The sequence below is a fragment of the Pristis pectinata genome, chromosome 9 (genome assembly GCF_009764475.1).
Source record: "Pristis pectinata isolate sPriPec2 chromosome 9, sPriPec2.1.pri, whole genome shotgun sequence".
NCBI lineage: Eukaryota > Metazoa > Chordata > Chondrichthyes > Rhinopristiformes > Pristidae > Pristis > Pristis pectinata.
The window spans coordinates 69835071-69854624 of record NC_067413.1 but is presented as its reverse complement, the minus strand read 5'-3'; the positions used below and the strand labels follow the sequence as shown (position 1 = coordinate 69854624).

At 38.6% G+C, this 19554-nt stretch overlaps 1 protein-coding gene across 1 annotated transcript in view; it reads right to left on the bottom strand.

Annotated features, from left to right (window-relative positions):
* Nucleotides 1-12133: 12133 nt before the first annotated feature.
* LOC127574004 (chloride channel protein A-like) overlaps nucleotides 12134-19554 on the bottom strand; it is a 67544-nt gene continuing 60123 nt past the window's right edge. Inside the window, exons 13-15 of the mRNA XM_052022597.1 lie at nucleotides 18850-18943; nucleotides 13532-13624; nucleotides 12134-12744 (exon numbers count right to left, since the gene is read on the bottom strand). Coding sequence (XP_051878557.1) covers nucleotides 12526-12744; nucleotides 13532-13624; nucleotides 18850-18943 — 406 coding nt within the window. The 3' untranslated portion in view covers nucleotides 12134-12525. The remainder of the gene's footprint in view (nucleotides 12745-13531; nucleotides 13625-18849; nucleotides 18944-19554) is intronic.

Sequence of the window (19554 nt, the reverse complement as noted above, 5' to 3'; positions counted from 1 at the left end):
GAATGTCTAGCACACATTGAAGCTGTATTGACTAATTGGAGAATTTTCTTCCATGTCTCTATAGGTAAAGGTATCTGAAGTTCTCTTTCCCATTCATTCTTAATTTTATCGTGTCTCTAGATGTATTTTCATAATCAAATTATTGCTATCAAGCCCTTCTGAGAAGGAATAAAACCTAAAATTTTTACTGTAATTTCAATTTTATGTGGTATTGGAAAAAGTAGGTAAAATAACTTTTAAAAAATTTCTAATCTGTAAATATCGAAAAAATGTGTGATCTAGGCAAATTGTATTCAATAGACAACTGTTCAAAAGGCAAAGACAATTATCAATCAATAGATCACGAAAGCATGTTATTCCCTTCATTTTCCATAAAGAAAAAGCTAAATCAATTCTGGATGGTTGAAAGAAAAATTAGATTGGATAGGACTTGATAAAATGAATTTATTCAATCCAAAAAATTTACAAAATTGAAACCATATTCGTATTGTATGTTTAGTTATTGGGTTAATCATTTGTTTACTCAATTTAGTAAGTGCAAAGGGGAGCGAAGCTCCTAAAATAGAAGCTAGTGAAAACCCTTGCACTGACTCATGCTCAAGATACACCCATCGGGGACATTGAATTACATCTAAATCTTGTGTCCAAAAAATTAAATATCTAATATTAATTGCCCAGTAGTAAAATCTAAGGTTAGGCAAAACCATACCACCATCCTTTTTTAATTTCTGTAAATATTTTTTACTTAACCTTGGGTTTTTATTCTGCCATATATATGAAAGAATTTTAGAATCAATAATATCAAAAAAGGATTTCGAGATGAAGGTTGGAACCGTCCGGAATAAATACAAAACTTTAGGGTAAAATAGTCATCTTAACTGCATTGATTCGATCAATCAATGATAGAGACAATGGGGGACAATTTAGTAAGCAATTGTTTAACATGATCAATTAAGGGTAAAAAGCTAACTTTGAGTAAGTCTTTATGCTTCTTGGTAATTTTAACACTCAATAAGTTAAATAATCAGTCACTAATCTAAATGGTAATTGCCTATAGATTGGGACTTGTATATTTAATGAGAAAAGCTCACTCTTATTAAGATTTAATCGATAGCCAGAAAAACACTAAACTGAGCAAGCAGTGATAATGCTGCAGGAATGGATTTCTCAGGGTTAGAGATATAAAGTAACAGATCATCTGCATATGCTTATGCAGATATCTGCTTATGCGTCCCATTTCCATGAGTAATACCAAATATGTTAGAAGAGTCCCGAAAGGCAATTGCCAAGGGTTCCAAGGCAATATCAAATAGTAAAGGACTTAAAGGGCAGCCCTGTCTAATGCCTCGAAAAAGCCTGAAAAAGGGGGAATCTCTGATTATTAGTAAGCACTGAAGCCAAAGGTGTATGATATATCAATTAATCACGGATATAAAATTTGGGCTAAAATTAAATTTCTCAAGCGTGTTAAATAAATATTCACATTCGACTCTGTCAAACGCCTTCTCGGCATCAAGCGAGATCACACATTCTGGAATTGTAGATGAAGGGGTATATACAATATTCATTAACTTCCTAATGTTAAAATGTAAATACCAATTTTTAATAAATCCTGTCTGGTCATCGGAAATAATTGGTGGAAATACCTTTTCCAGTCTAGAAGCCAATATTTTGGTAAAAATTTTGGAGTCCACATTCAATAAAGGGATAGGTCTGTAAGATGCACATTCAGTAGGATCTTTATCCTCTTTATGAATTAAAGAGATAGATGCTTCATAAAAGGATTGTGGGAATTTACCTGCTGATAGGGCATCTTTAAAAAGTTTACCTAACCAAGGAGAAAGAAGATCAGAAAAAGATTTTAAAAATTCAACTGTATACCCATCGAGACCAGGTATTTTATCCGAATTCATTGAAGAAATTGCTTTCTTTATTTCTTCCTCCAAAATGGGTGCATCTAATATTAAACGTTCGGAATCTTCAATTTCCTTAAAAATTCATGCATTAATGTAGAATCCTTGGGAAATTCTGATTGATATAAAGAAGTATAAAATTCTTGAAAAGATTTATTAATTTGATCATGGTCAACCGTCCAATTACCGTCTCGTTTACGAACTTTAATAATATGACGTTTAGTCGAAGCAGCTTTCAGTTGGTTGGCCAATAATTTACCAGATTTATCACCATGTATATAAAACTGACACCTAGTTTTGAGTAGTTGATTTTCAATTGGAGATGTTAATAACAAACTGTGTTGCAATTGAAGTTCAATTCTCTTTTTATAAAGCTCCAAATTAGGAGCGACAGAGTATTTTTTTTATCAATTTCTTTAATCTTATCAACCAATATACATAATTCATTATTAGTTTTGTTTTTTCAATCCAGCAGAGTATAAAATAATTTGACCACAGATATAAGCTTTAAAGGCATCCCACCATATCCCACCGGAAATTTCTTCCGTGGAATTAGTTGAGAAGAAAAAGGAAATCTGTTCTTTAATAAAATTAACAAAGTTTAAATCCTGAAGTAAAGGAGAATTGAATTGCCATTGTCTGGCACCAGAGGCCACGTCCACTAATTTGATTGATAGTTTCAATGGCACATGATCAGAAGCGGCAATTGCATCATACTTACAGTCAATAACAGCATTAAGCTTTATCCAGTGGAGAATTGAGAGCCCAAATGGAGCTTGGGGAAAATGGCAAGTCAGACTTAGATTGGATATGTTGGAAGACTACGAATCATGATAAGATGTGGAAAGTGTTTAGTACATGGAGATATTCCTGTCCAAATAATTTTGTAGAAGTAATAGGGGGAAGTGATAATGAGCAGATTGTGCTATTCATGAAGGGAAGAAAGCTACTCTTTTAATTGAAATAGGGACATTTATCAATGCCACTTAGGACAGTTGATGTCTCAAAATATTATGCAGCCACATTATTTCCTTTGAAAGTGCCTGGTGCTGGGTTAAATTCATTACCCTTCAGTCAAAAACCCTGCAGAAGCAAACAAGCGATAGATAATTGAGCTAAAGAACTTCCTAGACTGTCCTTTAAATAACTGATTAGTCCTATAAGCTTACAAATGTGCACATTCAGACCATGCTTTTAATACACAGTAGCTCATGTTTGACAAGACATGAAAATTGCCATTGATCTACTTGGTGACCAACTGCTCTCACTGTTGATGTTTAGTGGGGAGCTTGCCAGGATTCTGTCTGACTCTATGGATGTAGCCAAAGTAAGTAGAAATTTGTCACTCAGCTTTATTTCTTAATTTAATAAAGCACCCTAACTATTAGCTTGAATTACCATCTATTTTCCAGAACAGGAGAGGTCAAGATACTGAGATTTGTTGCCAAACATGCTGGTCAATGAAAATATATTTAGATGCTGAATCAGAATACTAAGCGTCTGGACTGATTCCCCCAATTCAGATAACACATAGAAATGTACCAAGAGACAAAGATCTGTATGATTCAGTTGAGATGGTACACAATGGAGCAAACAAAGTCACCCAAATGATTGGATTTCTAGGCGAGTAACGTCTTAAAGGAAAGGAAAATGTCACCCTTCTACCTGGCTATGGCAGAAAAACCAAAGCAGATGAAAGAAAAGATAAGATTAGATATCTTTGTCACACGTACATCGAAATACACAGTTGTTACGGACTCAGTGAAAGTCCCTTTAAGATAGAGAGTGTGTGTGTATGTGTGTGTGGGGCGTGCTTATGTCAATAGAAGATAAAGGACGTAATGACGTTGTGAAGAAGTCAGAAGAAGAAGGAGAGAGAGAGAAGGGAGAGAGACACCAGCCTGCTTGTTTTCTCTATCGATGGATGAGAAACAATAACTGTGTTTGCCACTGAAATCCATGTATGGAAGTTGGAAGTAATCCGGTGGAGTTCACTTTGTTGCTGACCTGTAGAAGGAAACAGGTATTTGTGTGTGGACGACCACGATTCGGATGCTTTTCGGGTGAGGAAGTCACTACCGAGTAAACACTGAAGTGTCGTTTGGGTTCCATCGTGGAACATTTGGATTTCGTATGTACTCTCTCTCTGTTTCTCTACGTCTACGTCTTATCTTCAGACAACGGTGGTTGTTGAAGAAGCCCTTGCTCATGTTTCACCTTATGGCTTGCGGAACTGAACTTTAAGAACCATTCCGGAACTGGGAGTTTTGGACTTTGCCACACACACACACGAAGATTTTAGTTTTGGGGTTAATGTTCAAGGTTTAACATTTTTGAATTCTAACATACTAACATTTTTACTTTTATTTTACGTATTATCATAAGTAGTAATTAATAAAATAGTTTTTAACACTGAATCATGCTCAGTGTGTTTCTTTTGTTGCTGGTTCGTGACAAAATTGGGGGCTCGTCCGGGATAGTTCCCAAGGTTAACGAGATTCGTCCGGGATCCAATCCAAAGATTAATGAGTGTCGTCTGGGATCGTTCCCCAGATTAACAAGATTTGTTCGGGATTCAATCCAAAGATTTTTGAGGGAGGTCTGATACATTCTTTCTAATTGGCTTGTGTGTGTGGAAACCAGCAGCAATGGATATTAAGGCATTTTTGGAGTCACCAACCCAAAGGGATTGGAGGTGGCGAAAAAAGATGATCTGATAAAGATTGCTACAAGGTTAAACCTTACAGAAGTAAAGCAGTCTATGAGAAAGGCAGATATTCAGAGACTGATAGCTGGCCATTATGTGGAAAAGAAAGTGTTTGAGAAGGAAGTGTTAAAAACAGTTTCCTGGCAGTGAAATAGCAATTTCTGAGGCACAGGTGCAGCTGGCAAAGATAGAGGCTGAACGAGAGGCAAAATAAATTAGAAGCTGAATGAGAACAAAAGAGATTAGAGGCTGAACGAGAGCAAACCCAGTTAAAGATAGAGGCCGAACAAAAGAAATTAGAGGCCGAACAAAAGATAACTCAGATGAAGATAGAGGCTGATCTAGCAATGAAGCAGATGGAATTGAAGAGGATGGAGCTGGATAGTGAGGAGAAGGAAAAACAGAGGCAGCATGAGTTACAAATGAAGCGTAGGAGTTTGGAATCTGATTCTGATGATGGTTTTTCAGCCAGCAGGGAGGTTCGATTAGTCCCTCCTTTTGAAGAAGATCAGGTTGATCAGTATTTCCAACATTTTGAAAAGGTTGCTGTGAGTTCAAACTGGCCAAGGAAAGGATGGGCTCTTATGGTACAGAGTGTGATTAAAGGTAAAGCTCAAAAAGCTTATTCTGCTTTGTCTGCTGAGGATGCAGCTGATTATACCAAGGTAAAACAAGCTATATTGAAGGCCTATGAATTGGTACCTGAAGCTTATAGACAAAAATTCAGAGACTTGAGGAAATCTGCAGATCAGACTTATATGGAATTTGCCAATGGAAAGAGAATATGTTTTGAACGATGGTGCATGGCTAAAAATGTAGATGGGGATTTTGATAAATTGAAAGAGTTGATACTAGTGGAAGACTTTAAAAGATGTGTTCCAGCTGAATTAACAACATATTTACATGAAAAGGGAGTGGAAACTTTACAAGAAACTGCTAGGTTGGCAGATGATTATGCTTTAACCCATAAGTCCAAATGGGGACAACTTAAAACCTTTCAAAAGAGTTACCAGAACAATCCAGGTAAACCGGAGATTAAATTGGGAGGTAATCAAAAAGGAAAAGATGAAAAGAAGCCAGGGCTGGAGAAACCTGTTGAGCGTACTTGTTATTACTGTAGGAAACCTGGCCATGTGATGTCTAATTGTGCCCTTTTGAAGAAAAGGAAGGAAGCTGTGCCCAATGCTTGCTTTCAGGCAATTAAAAATCGAAAAGGTTTAGGAGATGCTGTTAAAGATCAGTCCTTGCAAGAGGTAAAAGCGGAAAAGTTGGAGGAGGTGAGAAAGGAATTCCGTTCTTATGTATCAGAGGGTTTTGTTTCACTGAATGATGAGTCACCCCAGGTGCCAGTGAAAATTCTTAGAGATACTGGGGCTAGTCAATCTCTCTTGCTGGACAGTGTTTTAAATTTTGGTGAAGAAAGTGACACTGGTGAGGTAAATCTAATATGAGGCGTTACAGATGACACCATATCTGTCCCTTCACACAGGGTGATTTTAAAGTCAAAGTTCGTAGAAGGACCAGTCGAGATAGGGATAAGACCTAGGTTGCCAGTGGAAGGAGTTTCTTTGTTATTGGGAAATGACCTTGCAGATGGAGAAATTGTTCCTGTGGTACGGTTAACAACCAAACCAAGGATTGATGAGTCTGAGAATGATCCAGATGTTTACCCATCATGTGCGGTGACTCGAGCTAAAGCTAAAGAATTAGCCAAGACAGACAGTCCGGTGCAGTCTGATGTAGTTCCTTGTGACAGTCCTAAACAGGAAGAAAATTATGATGCCTTATCTGAGACTTTTCTGTCTTCATTGGAGGATCAACATCCTTATAGTGAGCCTGAATTTAAAGATTTGTCTTTGTCGAGGAAGGATTTTATGGTGGAACAGACAAAGGACCCTGAGTTGACAGAATTGAAAGAAAAAGCTCTCTCATGTGAGGAGATTGAAAAAGTGCCAAGTGGATATTATGTCAAAAATGGAGTGTTAATGAGGAAATGGAGACCTCCTCATGTTCCTGTTACTGAGGAATGGGAAGTTATTCATCAGGTTGTTGTTCCAAAGGTTTATAGGGATGAGATTTTAAACCTGGCCCATAGTATGCCTTTGGGTGGTCATCTTGGTGTGAATAAACTGTAGGGAAGATCTTGAAACAATTCTATTGGCCTGGTTTGAGAAAAGATGTGGTGATGTTTTGTCAAACCTGCCACACATGTCAGATGGTAGGTAAACCAAATCAAAAACCCCCTGTGGCTCCGTTGAAACCAATTCCTGCTTTTGGGGAGCTCTTTTCGAAGGTGATTGTGGACTGTGTTGGCCCATTACCAAAGTCTAAGACTGGAAATCAGTATTTGTTAACCATCATGTGTGCCACTTCTAGATTTCCAGAGGCAATAACCCCTTAGAAATATTAAGGCCAAGACGGTGTCAAAGGCTCTTTTAAAATTTTTTTACCTTGTTTGGTTTGCCAAAAGAAATCCAATCTGATCAAGGTAGTAATTTTATGTCAAAAATTTTTCAACAAATAGTCTATGAGCTGGGAGCAAAGCAGATTGTATCATCTGCATATCACCCAGAATCTCAAGGAGCTCTGGAGAGATTTCATTCTACTCTCAAAAATATGCTGAAGACTTATTGCTTTGAAAACACAAAGGATTGGGACGAAGGTGTTCATTTACTTTTGTTTGCCGTTACAGAATCAATCCAGGAGTCAATAGGATTTAGTCCGTTTGAGCTTGTATTTGGACATAGGGTGAGAGGACCTTTGGAGTTGTTGAGAGAGCAATGGGTTAATGAGGAAGTGCACTTGAGTCTGTTGGACTATGTCCAAAAATTTAAAACTCGGTTAGAGAGAGTCTGCCAGCTAGCGAGAGAGAATTTGAAAACCAGCCAGATAAGAATGAAGACATATTTTGATAGACGTGCTCGGCCTAGGACATTTGCAGTGGGGCAAAAGGTGTTGGTATTTTTCCCTAGCCAAAATAATCCCTTGCAATCTCGTTTTTCTGGAACCTATGTTATTGAATCTCGAGTGACTGATTTAACATATATAATCAAAATACCAGATAGACGCAAGAAAACACAACTCTGTCATGTAACATGCTAAAACCTTATTATGAGAGGGATTCAGTTGTGGCCTTGGTGGATGATGTAAAGGTTGTTTCTAGAATGCCTGGTTGATGTTGAGGAAGGCCAATTTAGACCAAATATTGTTCCATTGAAACTAAAAAACCAAAATATCCTGGAGAACCTTGAAACGAAGTTGGACCATTTACAAGTTTCACAAAAACAACAGATGAGAGAATTAATTTTAAAATTTAAAAATCTGTTCCCAGATGTTCCAAACAGAACATCGATAATTACCCATGATGTTGATGTTGGGGATGCAAAACCAATCAAACAACACCCATATCGAATGAATGTGGAAAAAAGTAAACTTGTTGATCAGGAGATAAAATACATGTTGGAAAATGATATTATTAGACATTCTACTTCAAATTGGAGTTCGTCCTGTGTTATTGTACCTAAACCTGATGGAACTGTTAGATTTTGCACAGATTACAGGAAAGTGAATGCTGTAACAAAGTCAGATGCTTACCCTATTCCTAGGGTGGATGATTGCATAGATAGAGTGGGAAAGGCAAAATTTCTTACAAAGATTGACCTATTAAAAGGGTACTGGTGTGTTCCATTAACAGATAGAGGAAGGGAGATTTCAGCCTTTGTAACCCCTTCTGGATTGTATGCCATTTGGAATGAAAATGCTCCGGCAACATTTCAAGAATGATTAATTCAGTGATTCATGGGTTAAAACATACAGATGCCTACATTGACGACTTAGTGACTGGGAATGATACATGGGAGGATCACATCTCTGCATTAGAAAGGTTGTTTGAAAGACTTTCCAAGGCTAACTTTACAGTTAACTTGGCTAAAAGTGAATTTGGCCATGCCACTGTGATGTATCTTGGTTATGTTGTAGGTCAGGGCAAGCAAGCTCCTGTTCAGGCAAAAGTTCAAGCAATATCTGAGTTCCCTAATCCCACAGGTACGAGGACTGTTAGAAGATTTTTGGGAATGGTTGGATATTACCAAAAATTTTGTAAAAATTTTGCTGATATTGCTCTTCCCCTAACTAATCTTCTGAAGAAGGGAGTAAAGTTTGTTTGGACAGATTCTTGTCAAGAAGCATTTGAGAAGCTGAAAGCCATTTTATGCTACCATCCTGTGCTCAAAACACCTGACTTTGAAAAGCCATTTTCATTAGCAGTAGATGCCAGTGATGAAGCTGCAGGAGCTGTGTTGTTGCAGAAGGGTGACCTTGATGATATTGACCATCCTGTAGCTTACTTTTCAAAGAAATTTAATGAGCATCAAAAGAATTATTCCACCATAGAGAAAGAATTACTGTCGTTTGTTTTAGCCTTGCAACATTTCAGTGTATATGTTTGCACCACTCAGAAACCATTGACTGTATATACCGATCATAACCCATTGGTGTTTCTGAGCCGAGTCAAAAACAAGAACAGAAGGCTGTTAAACTGGAGTTTAATTTTGCAAGAGTTTGATCTCATGATAACTCACATTAAAGGCAAAGATAATGTGATTGCTGATTGTCTTTCTCGATGTTAAATGGGAAACATGTATCTGTACTAATCTGATAGTCTGTAGTTGTGTAGCATGATAATTATTAAAATTACTAACTGTATGCGCGGTTAAATTTTTCTTGGGAAAAATTTTTTTTAGGTGGGAGGTGTTACGGACTCAGTGAAAGTCCCTTTAAGATAGAGAGTGTGTGTGTATGTGTGTGTGGGGCGTGCTTACGTCAATAGAAGATAAAGGACGTAATGACGTTGTTGAAGAAGTCAGAAGAAGAAGGAGAGAGAGAGGAGGGAGAGAGACACCAGCCTGCTTGTTTTCTCTATCGATGGATGAGAAACAATAACTGTGTTTGCCACTGAAATCCATGTATGGAAGTTGGAAGTAATCCGGTGGAGTTCACTTTGTTGCTGACCTGTAGAAGGAAACAGGTATTTGTGTGTGGACGACCACGATTCGGATGCTTTTCGGGGTGAGGAAGTCACTACCGAGTAAACACTGAAGTGTCGTTTGGGTTCCATCGTGGAACATTTGGATTTCGTATGTACTCTCTCTCTGTTTCTCTACGTCTACGTCTTATCTTCAGACAACGGTGGTTGTTGAAGAAGCCCTTGCTCATGTTTCACCTATGGCTTGCGGAACTGAACTTTAAGAACCATTCCGGAACTGGGAGTTTTGGACTTTGCCACACACACACACGAAGATTTTAGTTTTGGGGTTAATGTTCAAGGTTTAACATTTTTGAATTCTAACATACTAACATTTTTACTTTTATTTTACGTATTATCATAAGTAGTAATTAATAAAATAGTTTTTAACACTGAATCATGCTCAGTGTGTTTCTTTTGTTGCTGGTTCGTGACACAGTGAAATGCATCTTTTGCGTAGAGTGTTCTGGGGACAGTCCGCAAGTGTCGCCACACTTCCAGTGCCAACATAACATGCCCACAACTTCCTAACCCCTACGTCTTTGGAATGTGGGAGGAAACCGGAGCACGTAACATCAGTGCAAGTTGAGGGAAGTATAGTCTGAGGTAGAATTAGGGTTTTTCAGGTGGGTTCAAGAACCTGATGGCAGTGGGGAAGAAGCTGTTGTTGGACCTTGAGGTGTGGGTCTTCAGGCTCCAGCACCTCCTGCCTGATGACAGCAACAAGAAGAGGGCATGGCCCACTCTTTGTAGCAAGACATAAGCTCACAGTGAAAAGTAATGGGAGCCCTGTTGAGATCCAGAATAAAGATCCCAAGAAACTGATCCGAACCAACAGACACAATGAACTTGCCACCTGTCAGGATAAGGGTGAAAGCTTTGAAAGAACAACAGCAGTATACTATATTTACATTACACTGTAAGCATCAGAAAAAACCCCATGAAAGGTCTTGGACACCAAGATATGAATCTCATCGGTCACAATGAGAGAGAATTGTATCACACCATAAGGTCCTCAAATGAGACCCTGCAAAATGCATTGGATGCACTACAAGAAAATAGACTATTGACCTTTTTATGTTACATGCACCCAGGAGCAGGGAGAATCCTTTCATACTTTCTTGACAGAGCCAAGGATGTTAGCATATAATTGGGATTTTGCAGATTTGAAGGACTCACTCATCAAAGAATGGGTTATTTGTATAATCCAGGAAACCAGCCTGAGGAAAAGACCACTACGTGAGACAGTGTTAACTCTAAAAAAAAAGGGCATATGGCCATACAAACCCGTAAGGCTTTTCAAAGCCAACCTAAAAATGTTAGATGGGGAACAGCAGGAAGTACACATGATGAAGCCTGATTCAAAAGCAGAATAGGGAAAGTATAGCCAAGGTTGCTTAGATGCTGCAGATATCATGGATCATGAACGGCAACGTAAGTGGCTGTAAAAGACTTGCCCGCACATGGGAAAAGTTGTATGGGAAAATAATTTCTACAAACAGTACATGATGATGAGGACATCACAGGTCCATGGAATGGAAAAGATGAGTCATTCAGGGAAGGGACGGGGTTAGATTCAGAGTTATCAGTTGAACACAATCAACAGTGTCAAATGAGATCAGTTCTGTGAAAAGAACTCCCACTGGGATCCATCCATGCTAGACACTGGTGCAACGGCATCCAGAGATGTTTGATTTTGACACAGGAACAACATGGAATACCTTCCTGAAGCAAGTTACCAATCTTGAGATGGTGCAGTTTAAACCAATTTGTCACATACTTCTGGTGTACAAATTAATAAACTGATGTGCTGGGAAAAGGTGGTGAACCAAAGAATCAAGAGAGAAAGGATGTGGATTCTGAAAGGATACAAGGAGGTGCAAAAGAGTGAGAATATCTATAGTCTGGCCTGAACCTGTAAATTTGTATATTATAAATATGTGTAACTGTACTATTCTTTAATGTTAAAAGAGACCAGTGCAGTATATGTAGCATTGGTTGTAAAAGGGCAATGGTTGTTTTAAGGCTACTACTTTTTTTTAAAATACAATCTCAAGTGGTTGACAGTTCCCTGGATTGGAATATTGATTCTGGAAGCTTCCACAAACTACATTTAGTAACCATTAGAGTAATCAGTCATGTTTGTTGGAGCTTCAGTCTTAGTAAGTTTGTTCAACACTCACAATATAGTCAAGGAGCCTGGCTACTACAATGAACATTGAATCAGGAGATTCATAGTGTTGCTTTACACCTGCATATCTTTGCAACATGTAAATGATGGTACAAAGTTGCAAAAAAAATCCAAATTAAAATTAAGACTGTTTAAATTATCCATTATCCTTTATTGAAGCCCAGGCAAAATGTCCCACTTAATGTTTGTTCTTGCACTAAAGGTCTATTAATTATTTATCTCAGTTAAGCATACAATTAAAGAAATTCAGATAAAAACAAGACAAAGCATTCTGAAGGCTATACAATTTAAAACATTAATGTTTATTGTTAATCTATATCTGATCATTGCTTAATTCATCGACAAAAGTAGTAACCTACTATAGTCAAATTGGAAAATTCTAAGATGTGAATGACTGCTGTTACTTGCTATCCTTTGTCAATGACAAACAAACAAAAAATCAATAGCAATTCTTTAAAAGACTGGTAAAGAGACATTCTCCAAAGTTAATCTCCCCAAATGGAACAAATACATGTTCAAAAAAGATGTTTCAGGCTGAGTGGAAGAGCCTGTAAATAAAGGTTATTACAAAGCAAAAGATTGGAGTATGTGATGATGTTATATGGTCAGAAACAATTGCTACCTTCCCTTCTAAATGAGGTTTGATTTCAAGAAGGACAGAGTAATAAGTGAAAAATTTTATCAGAAAACTTTATCTTTTATAAACGTTTCTTTCCAAATTCTTAGATTCAAACAGTTTCTCCTCGAGTCGGAATGCCATTAGATCTTTCCGTGTAATGATGCCAAGAACGCGATTTCTCAAGTCAACAACAGTCAGGTGGCGAAGTCCCAATGTTCGAAAAATGATGTAAGTGCGTTGAAGGGAAAAATTAGCATGGACAGTCATTGCTGACTGGTTGATGTATGGTTTCTATAGGCAACAAACAAATGAGGAAATTTCACTATTTGCTGTTCTCAATAAGAGGGTTGTCTTCTAGTTTACACAGATGTCAAGATAATTATTGGAATCAATTACTCTTTATTGCAAGTAATATTCCTAAAGATTTGGCTTAATATCATAATATCAATACCAAAATAACTGCACTTAAAACAAAATTCCATGCAAGAAAAAACAATGAAATCATGAACAAATTTCATTCATATGTATCAAATATTCACGAACATATGAACAGGGAATTCAAGAGAAAAATCTAAACGCAGAAAGTGGTTAGAATGTTCAATTATCATACTGTATGGGTGAATACATGTATCAAGCAATTGAATGGCAAGCTGATGCCATTCAATAAGAAAGGTGTCAATGAAGGCATGTGTGGAACACGAACGGAGACATGAACTTGTAGGGCTAAAGGAGGTTTGTGCTCTACATTGACTGATTATGAAGACAAAATCCCCCCTAAAATATAGCTCTCTTTCATCATTATCTGATCCAAATTATCAAACTCAAGCAGTTTCTCTTAAGTCAGAACACCATTAGGTCATTCAGTATACTGATTGCCATTTGCTGTTAATACTTAGTAATTATTTGGAATTATAGAAATCATGCAAAATTGATCTGCATAGCGAATTAAACATTTACAATCAAGCCAGGTTCAGAAGAATACATTTCAATAAGAACTCTAAAGATCCTAAATGATAGATCAAACAAACCCAGCTATAAATCAAGAGAATTTATTCAACTTTTTGTATAACTTGCTTACCAAATTGATGTAGTTGTCCTTATATCGGTGGTCAGTTCTGTACATGTTCAGGAGCAGATTTATCTTCGTCATATCTTGAAGCTTGGCAGAAATCTATTAATAAATTTGAAAAAAAAGACAGAATAGTGGCACTATATCTGGATTAAAAATGAAAATTCAGTGAAGAACTCATATTGCCTGAGATTTTTTTCAGAGGATTTCCTGCTCCGCTTATATTGCCTCACCAGAAGTATGGTCCAGACTCTATTTGCAATTGCAAGTGAACTTTCTGCCGTACTTCCATAAATTAACATTGGCAGATTAGGAGAAGCTCTGTGAAATTTCCTGATCTTTCATTTTACCTTTGGCCATTTTTGAATTAAAGGAAAATTCTTCTGGATCTCTTGAGAAGATCAAAAGGAACATTTTGTCTGGGCTTAAAAGTAGAACAGGACTGTCCATTAATTTGTCCCAATATTTGAATCAGTGCGTATTTATGGAACAAGTTCTTGCTTTTTTTGCTCACAGAAAAATGATCAACGTTGGCTTTTTATCACTGGCCAAGGATCATGTAGGATTAGCTGTCAAATGCTGGGAGCAAATTCCTACAGTCCAGTGAACACTGGTTAAAAGCACAGGTAAGTTGACTTCCAAAATATACTTTTATCAGGTTTTGAATGTCTTAGTTGATTGTGTTAATGAAAATGGAAGTGGCATTCCCTGACAGTGCAGGTATATACCAGGTACAGAGAAGAAAAAAACTGCATTGTTTGACCTTCTATCTATTTTGCTTAGCCTGGTTTTAGTTATAAGGCTATCCAAGATGTATGGAAAGTTTGTTGTGTTTCTTCATGAAAATCTTTTTATTGCATGTATCAGGAGGGATGTCCTTACTGTGTTACCACATGGGCAAAAGTCAGTGCTGTGAGCATTTAACTGCTGGAAGAAAACACATTTCTTTAAGTATGCAGCAAATCTAAAATAATTGTAAAGCTGGTTGGTCTGATCTTTAGGTTCTAATTTTTGCTCATTTCTGATTTTGATCTATTTTAACGGCAGTCCCTGTATATGTTTAAAACATATCGCAAAGTAAAGTTAAATCACAGAACTAATTTATCAATAAATATAAAAATAAAAAATAACTAATAAATATTTATAGACTTTTAAATAACTAATGCAAAACTAAAGGCAGGAAAAAAAAATGCAGAAGAATTTCCACATATAAAGGCAGAGCAATGGCAAGAGTATTGAAGAACCACTTTGATTCAGTTTTTATTCAAAAGACCAAAGTAAATGCCATTAGTCAATGAGCTCAACAGAACATTCATGCAGTTGGGATAAAAAGGTAGAAGATAATTGACAAGCTAGACAAACTAAAAGAACTGAAAACCACTGGTCTGGACAGTATTGCAAATGCATGTCAAAGAAGGTAGGGAGGCAAGAACAAATGTATTATTTCATACAAAAGTTCCAAGGAAAGAGAATGGTGACAGTAGGGTTAGTTTCTTTATATATAAAAAGCAAAAAACAACATGCAGACACAATAGTCCTTTTAATGTCAATGATAAGAAACATACTAGAACATAAGAAAAAGAGATCCAAGCCACCATTTGTTAAGGGCATGGCTGATATGATCTTGGCCTCATTTCTACTTTCCTGTGGACTCTGTCACACGGGAGCAGTTTCATGCTGTAGCATAACAGTAATATGCCCCCAGGGAGCAGCCTGATGTGCCCGTGGAGCAGAGAGATGCCATGCAGCAGCAGACTGCTGTGATCATGAAACAATCAGATGCCATTCATGAGCAGACTGCCACTCTCAGTGGACACCAACAACTCGCCACCCTCCAGGAGGATGGGGAGGCTGTCTGTGAGCAGCCTTCTGTTCACTCCAACAGAGATACTGCATGTCAGCAAACTGCTGTCCTGCATCATCACATGTCAGCACAAACAGAGTGCAGGAAGAACTCAGTGGGTCAAGCAGCATCTGTGGAGGCAAAAGGTGTAAGTCAACATTTTGCGTTAACATCCTGCATCAGGACTGAGAGGTAACAGGAAAAATTGTCAGGATGCAACAGTATATAAGGGGTGGTTCAGAGGCTGGTAGGTGATAGGTGAAACCAGATGGAGAGGGGATGGGAAGAATGAACAAAGGGAGAAGAAAACTAGGTGGGCAGTGTGTGTGCGGGGGAGGAGAATGCTGGCGGTGTGGGTTACCTGAAATTAGAAAATTCAATATTCACACCATTGGGTTGTAAGCTCCCCAAGCGGAATTGCTAAGGAGAGGTCAAATGCAAGTTGGAAGAACAACACTCATTGCCCTTCGAGTTTCTATTAAATCTCTCCCCTCTCACCTTAAGCCTACAGTGGGATGCATAAGTTTGGGTACCCCTGGTCAAAATTTCTGTTACTGTAAATAGCTAAGCGAGTAAAAGATGACCTGATTTCCAAAAGGCGACCTGATTTCCAAAAGGCATAAAGTTAAAGATGACACATTTCTTTAATATTTTAAGCAAGATTATTTTTTATTTCACTCTTTTAACAGTTTCAAAATAACAAAAAAGGAGAAGGGCCCAAAGCAAAAGTTTGGGCACCCTGCATGGTCAGTACTTAGTAACACCCCCTTTGGCAAGCATCGCAGCTTGTAAACGCTTTCTGTAGCCAGCTAAGAGTCTTTCAATTCTTGTTTGGGGGATTTTCGCTCATTCTTCCTTGCAAAAGGCTTCTAGTTCTGTGAGATTCTTGGGCCGTCTTGCATGCACTGCTCTTTTGAGGTCTAGCCACAGATTTTTGATGATGTTTAGGTCGGGGGACTTTGAGGGCCATGGCAAAACCTTCAGCTTGTGCCTCTTGAGGTAGTCCATTGTAGATTTTGAGGTGTGTTTAGGATCGTTATCCTGTTGTAGAAGCCATCCTCTTTTCATCTTCAGCTTTTTTTTTTACAGACAGTGTGATGTTTGCTTCCAGAATTTGCTGGTATTTAATTGAATTCATTCTTCCCTCTACCAGTGAAATGCTCCCCGTGCCACTGGCTGCAACACAAGCCCAAAGCATAATCGATCCACCCCCATGATTAACAGTTGGAGAGGTGTTCTTTTCACGAAATTCTGCACCCTTTTTTCTCCAAACTTTCCTGCATCCTTACCACAAAATTCAGCGTCAGAAGTTTGCAAAGGAACATCTAAACAAGCCTGATGCATTTTGGAAACAAGTCCTGTGGACCGATGAAGTTAAAATAGAACTTTTTGGCTGCAATTAGCAAAGGTATGTTTGGAGAAAAAAGGGTGCAGAATTTCATGAAAAGAACACCTCTCCAACTGTTAAGCACGGGGGTGGATCAATCATGCTTTGGGCTTGTGTTGCAGCCAGTGGCACGGGGAACATTTCACTGGTAGAGGGAAGAATGAATTCAATTAAATACCAGCAAATTCTGGAAGCAAACATCACACTGTCTGTAAAAAAAAAAGCTGAAGATGAAAAGTGGATGGCTTCTACAGCAGAATAACAATCCTAAACACACCTCAAAATCCACAATGGACTACCTCAAGAGGCTTAAGGTTTTGCCATAGCCCTCACAGTCGAATGACCTAAAAATCATCAAAAATCTTGTGGCTAGACCTCTAAAGGGCAGTGCATGCAAGACAGCCCAAGAATCTCACAGAACTAGAAGCCTTTTGCAAGGAAGAATGGGAAGGAAGAATGGGCGAAAATCCCCCAAACAAGAATTGAAAGACTCTTAGCTGGCTACAGAAAGCGTTTACAAGCTGTGATGCTTGCCGAAGGGGGTGTTACTAAGTACTGACCATGCAGGGTGCCCAAACTTTTGCTTCAGGCCCTTTTCCTTTTTTGTTATTTTGAAACTGTAAAAGATGGAAATAAAAAAAGTAATCTTGCTTAAAATATTAAAGAAATGTGTCATCTTTAACTTTATGCCTTTTGGAAATCAGGTCATCTTTTACTCAGCTATTCACAGTAACAGAAATTTTGACCAGGGGTGCCCAAACTTTTGCATGCCACTGTATGCCCTCTAGTTCTTGATTCCACAACCCTGGGAAAAAGACAGTGCACATTGACCATATCTACGCCCCTCATGATTTTATTCACCTCTGTAAGATCACCCCTCATTCTCCTACGCTTCAATGAAAAAAGTCCCAATCTGCTCAACCTCTCTCCATAACTCAGTCCCTTGAGTCCCGGCAACATCCTTGTAAATCTCCTCTGCACTCTTGCCACCTTGATGACATCTTTCCTATATCAGAATGACCAAAACTGAATACAATATTCCAAATGTGGCCTCACCAATGTCTTGTACAAATGCAATATAACATCCCAACTTCTGTACTCGGTGCCCTGACTGATGAAGGCCAGCGTGCCAAAAGCCTTATTCACCACCCTGTCTACTTGCAATACCACTTTCAGGGAACCATGTACCTGTACTCCTAGGTCCCTCTGTTCTACAACACTCCCCAGGGCCCTACCATTGACTGTGAAAGTCCTACCCTGATTTGTCCTCCCAAACTGCAACACCTCACACATCTGAATTTAACCCAGTTTTTCCTTCCTTGGCCCACTTACCCAGTTGATCAAGATCCCTTTGTACTACTACAAAAAAATTGAGAGGACAGTCCTTATCCCCCTAGATCCAAGCAGTGATGGCCTCTGAGGATGTCTGGCAGCTCTCACTCTCCTAAGCCTGAAAGTGTTGTGGTTTTTTTTTCCAGAAAACATTTCACTGATGATGAGGGTCAAACTTCTAAAGATCCACCATGAACAGTACAATCATTGAGGAAAGCCTTCACTGCTGGTGCAAAGGTCAGGATTACCAAGTAGAGCTCTTGTGAACAAATGAGTTCAATTAATGGCTACCTGCACTTATGGGAAGCTGACAAGTCTTGCAAATCATCTGCCCAAGAAGTGACCTCTTCCTGCTAAAACTAAGCAGAGAAAGCCATCCCATTGTGAGTAATGTCTCTGTGTGACCTCTCTGATGCAGTGGTGAGCAGCAACTTAGAAACATTGAGAGGTCTGCTGTGACCACTTGGAATGATTCTGTGGTGACAAGGTTGACAATCCAGGTGAACTTGATTTCATTGGAGAGAGCAGTCCCAGAACAAGAGTACAGCATAAGATCCTTCCCTCACATATCTCCATTATGACTGCCTTTGAAAACCCAAACCTGCAAAGACACTTCTTCTCAGAGAGGTCCAGATAGGAAACTGTGCATCTGAAGACTCTCTGAGAATAGGGTTTTGATGCCCATGCATGTGCCTCCTAGGGTGAAGTCCCAACCTACCCTGCATAGCCAATCATCACCATACTGATTATTCCAGTAATGCTCACCTCATGGTAGTTCAGCTGAGCACATTGGTTGTAGCTCTCTTTATTCTGTGTTTCAAAAAGCTCCTCATTTTCCAAGATTCTGCAGAGTTCCAGCCTAGTCCCAAAACAGATGAGAGAACAAATGAGAACACAAAACAGGATACAATGTACAAGCCCTACTTGCTACTCACTCTGTCAGATGCCTGTGGGGTACAAAGGAGCAACTCATTCAGCCTTCCACATCCAGAAGGCTGCGCTGATGGTCAGTGTGCTAGGTCCAGGGTGGTCTGGCCAAGGCTGGGGCATCCACAATCCTCTGGGGAAGCGAATTCCAAAGATTCACAACACTATGACTAGGGAAATGTCTACTAATCTGAATCCTAAATTGCCAACACCTTATCCTGAGACAATGATTACCTCCAACTGTTTTTACCTTTTTTAAAATATGTCTCTTATTCTTCAAAACTCCAAAGAGTAAAGGCTTATTCTAATCTATCACTTCTCATAGAACTGTTCCTCTATTCCAGGGATCAATCTTGTGAATCATTATTTTATTCCCTCCAAGGAAAGTTTAATCTTCCATAGAAAGCAAAGCTAAAACTATGCACAGTACTCCCAGGTGCAGTCCTAACAAAGCCTTACATTATTGCAGGAAGACTTCCAACACTTATACTATGCCTACCCAATCCTCTTTTAGTTATTTGCCTGCTAATGTTCTCTAATCCG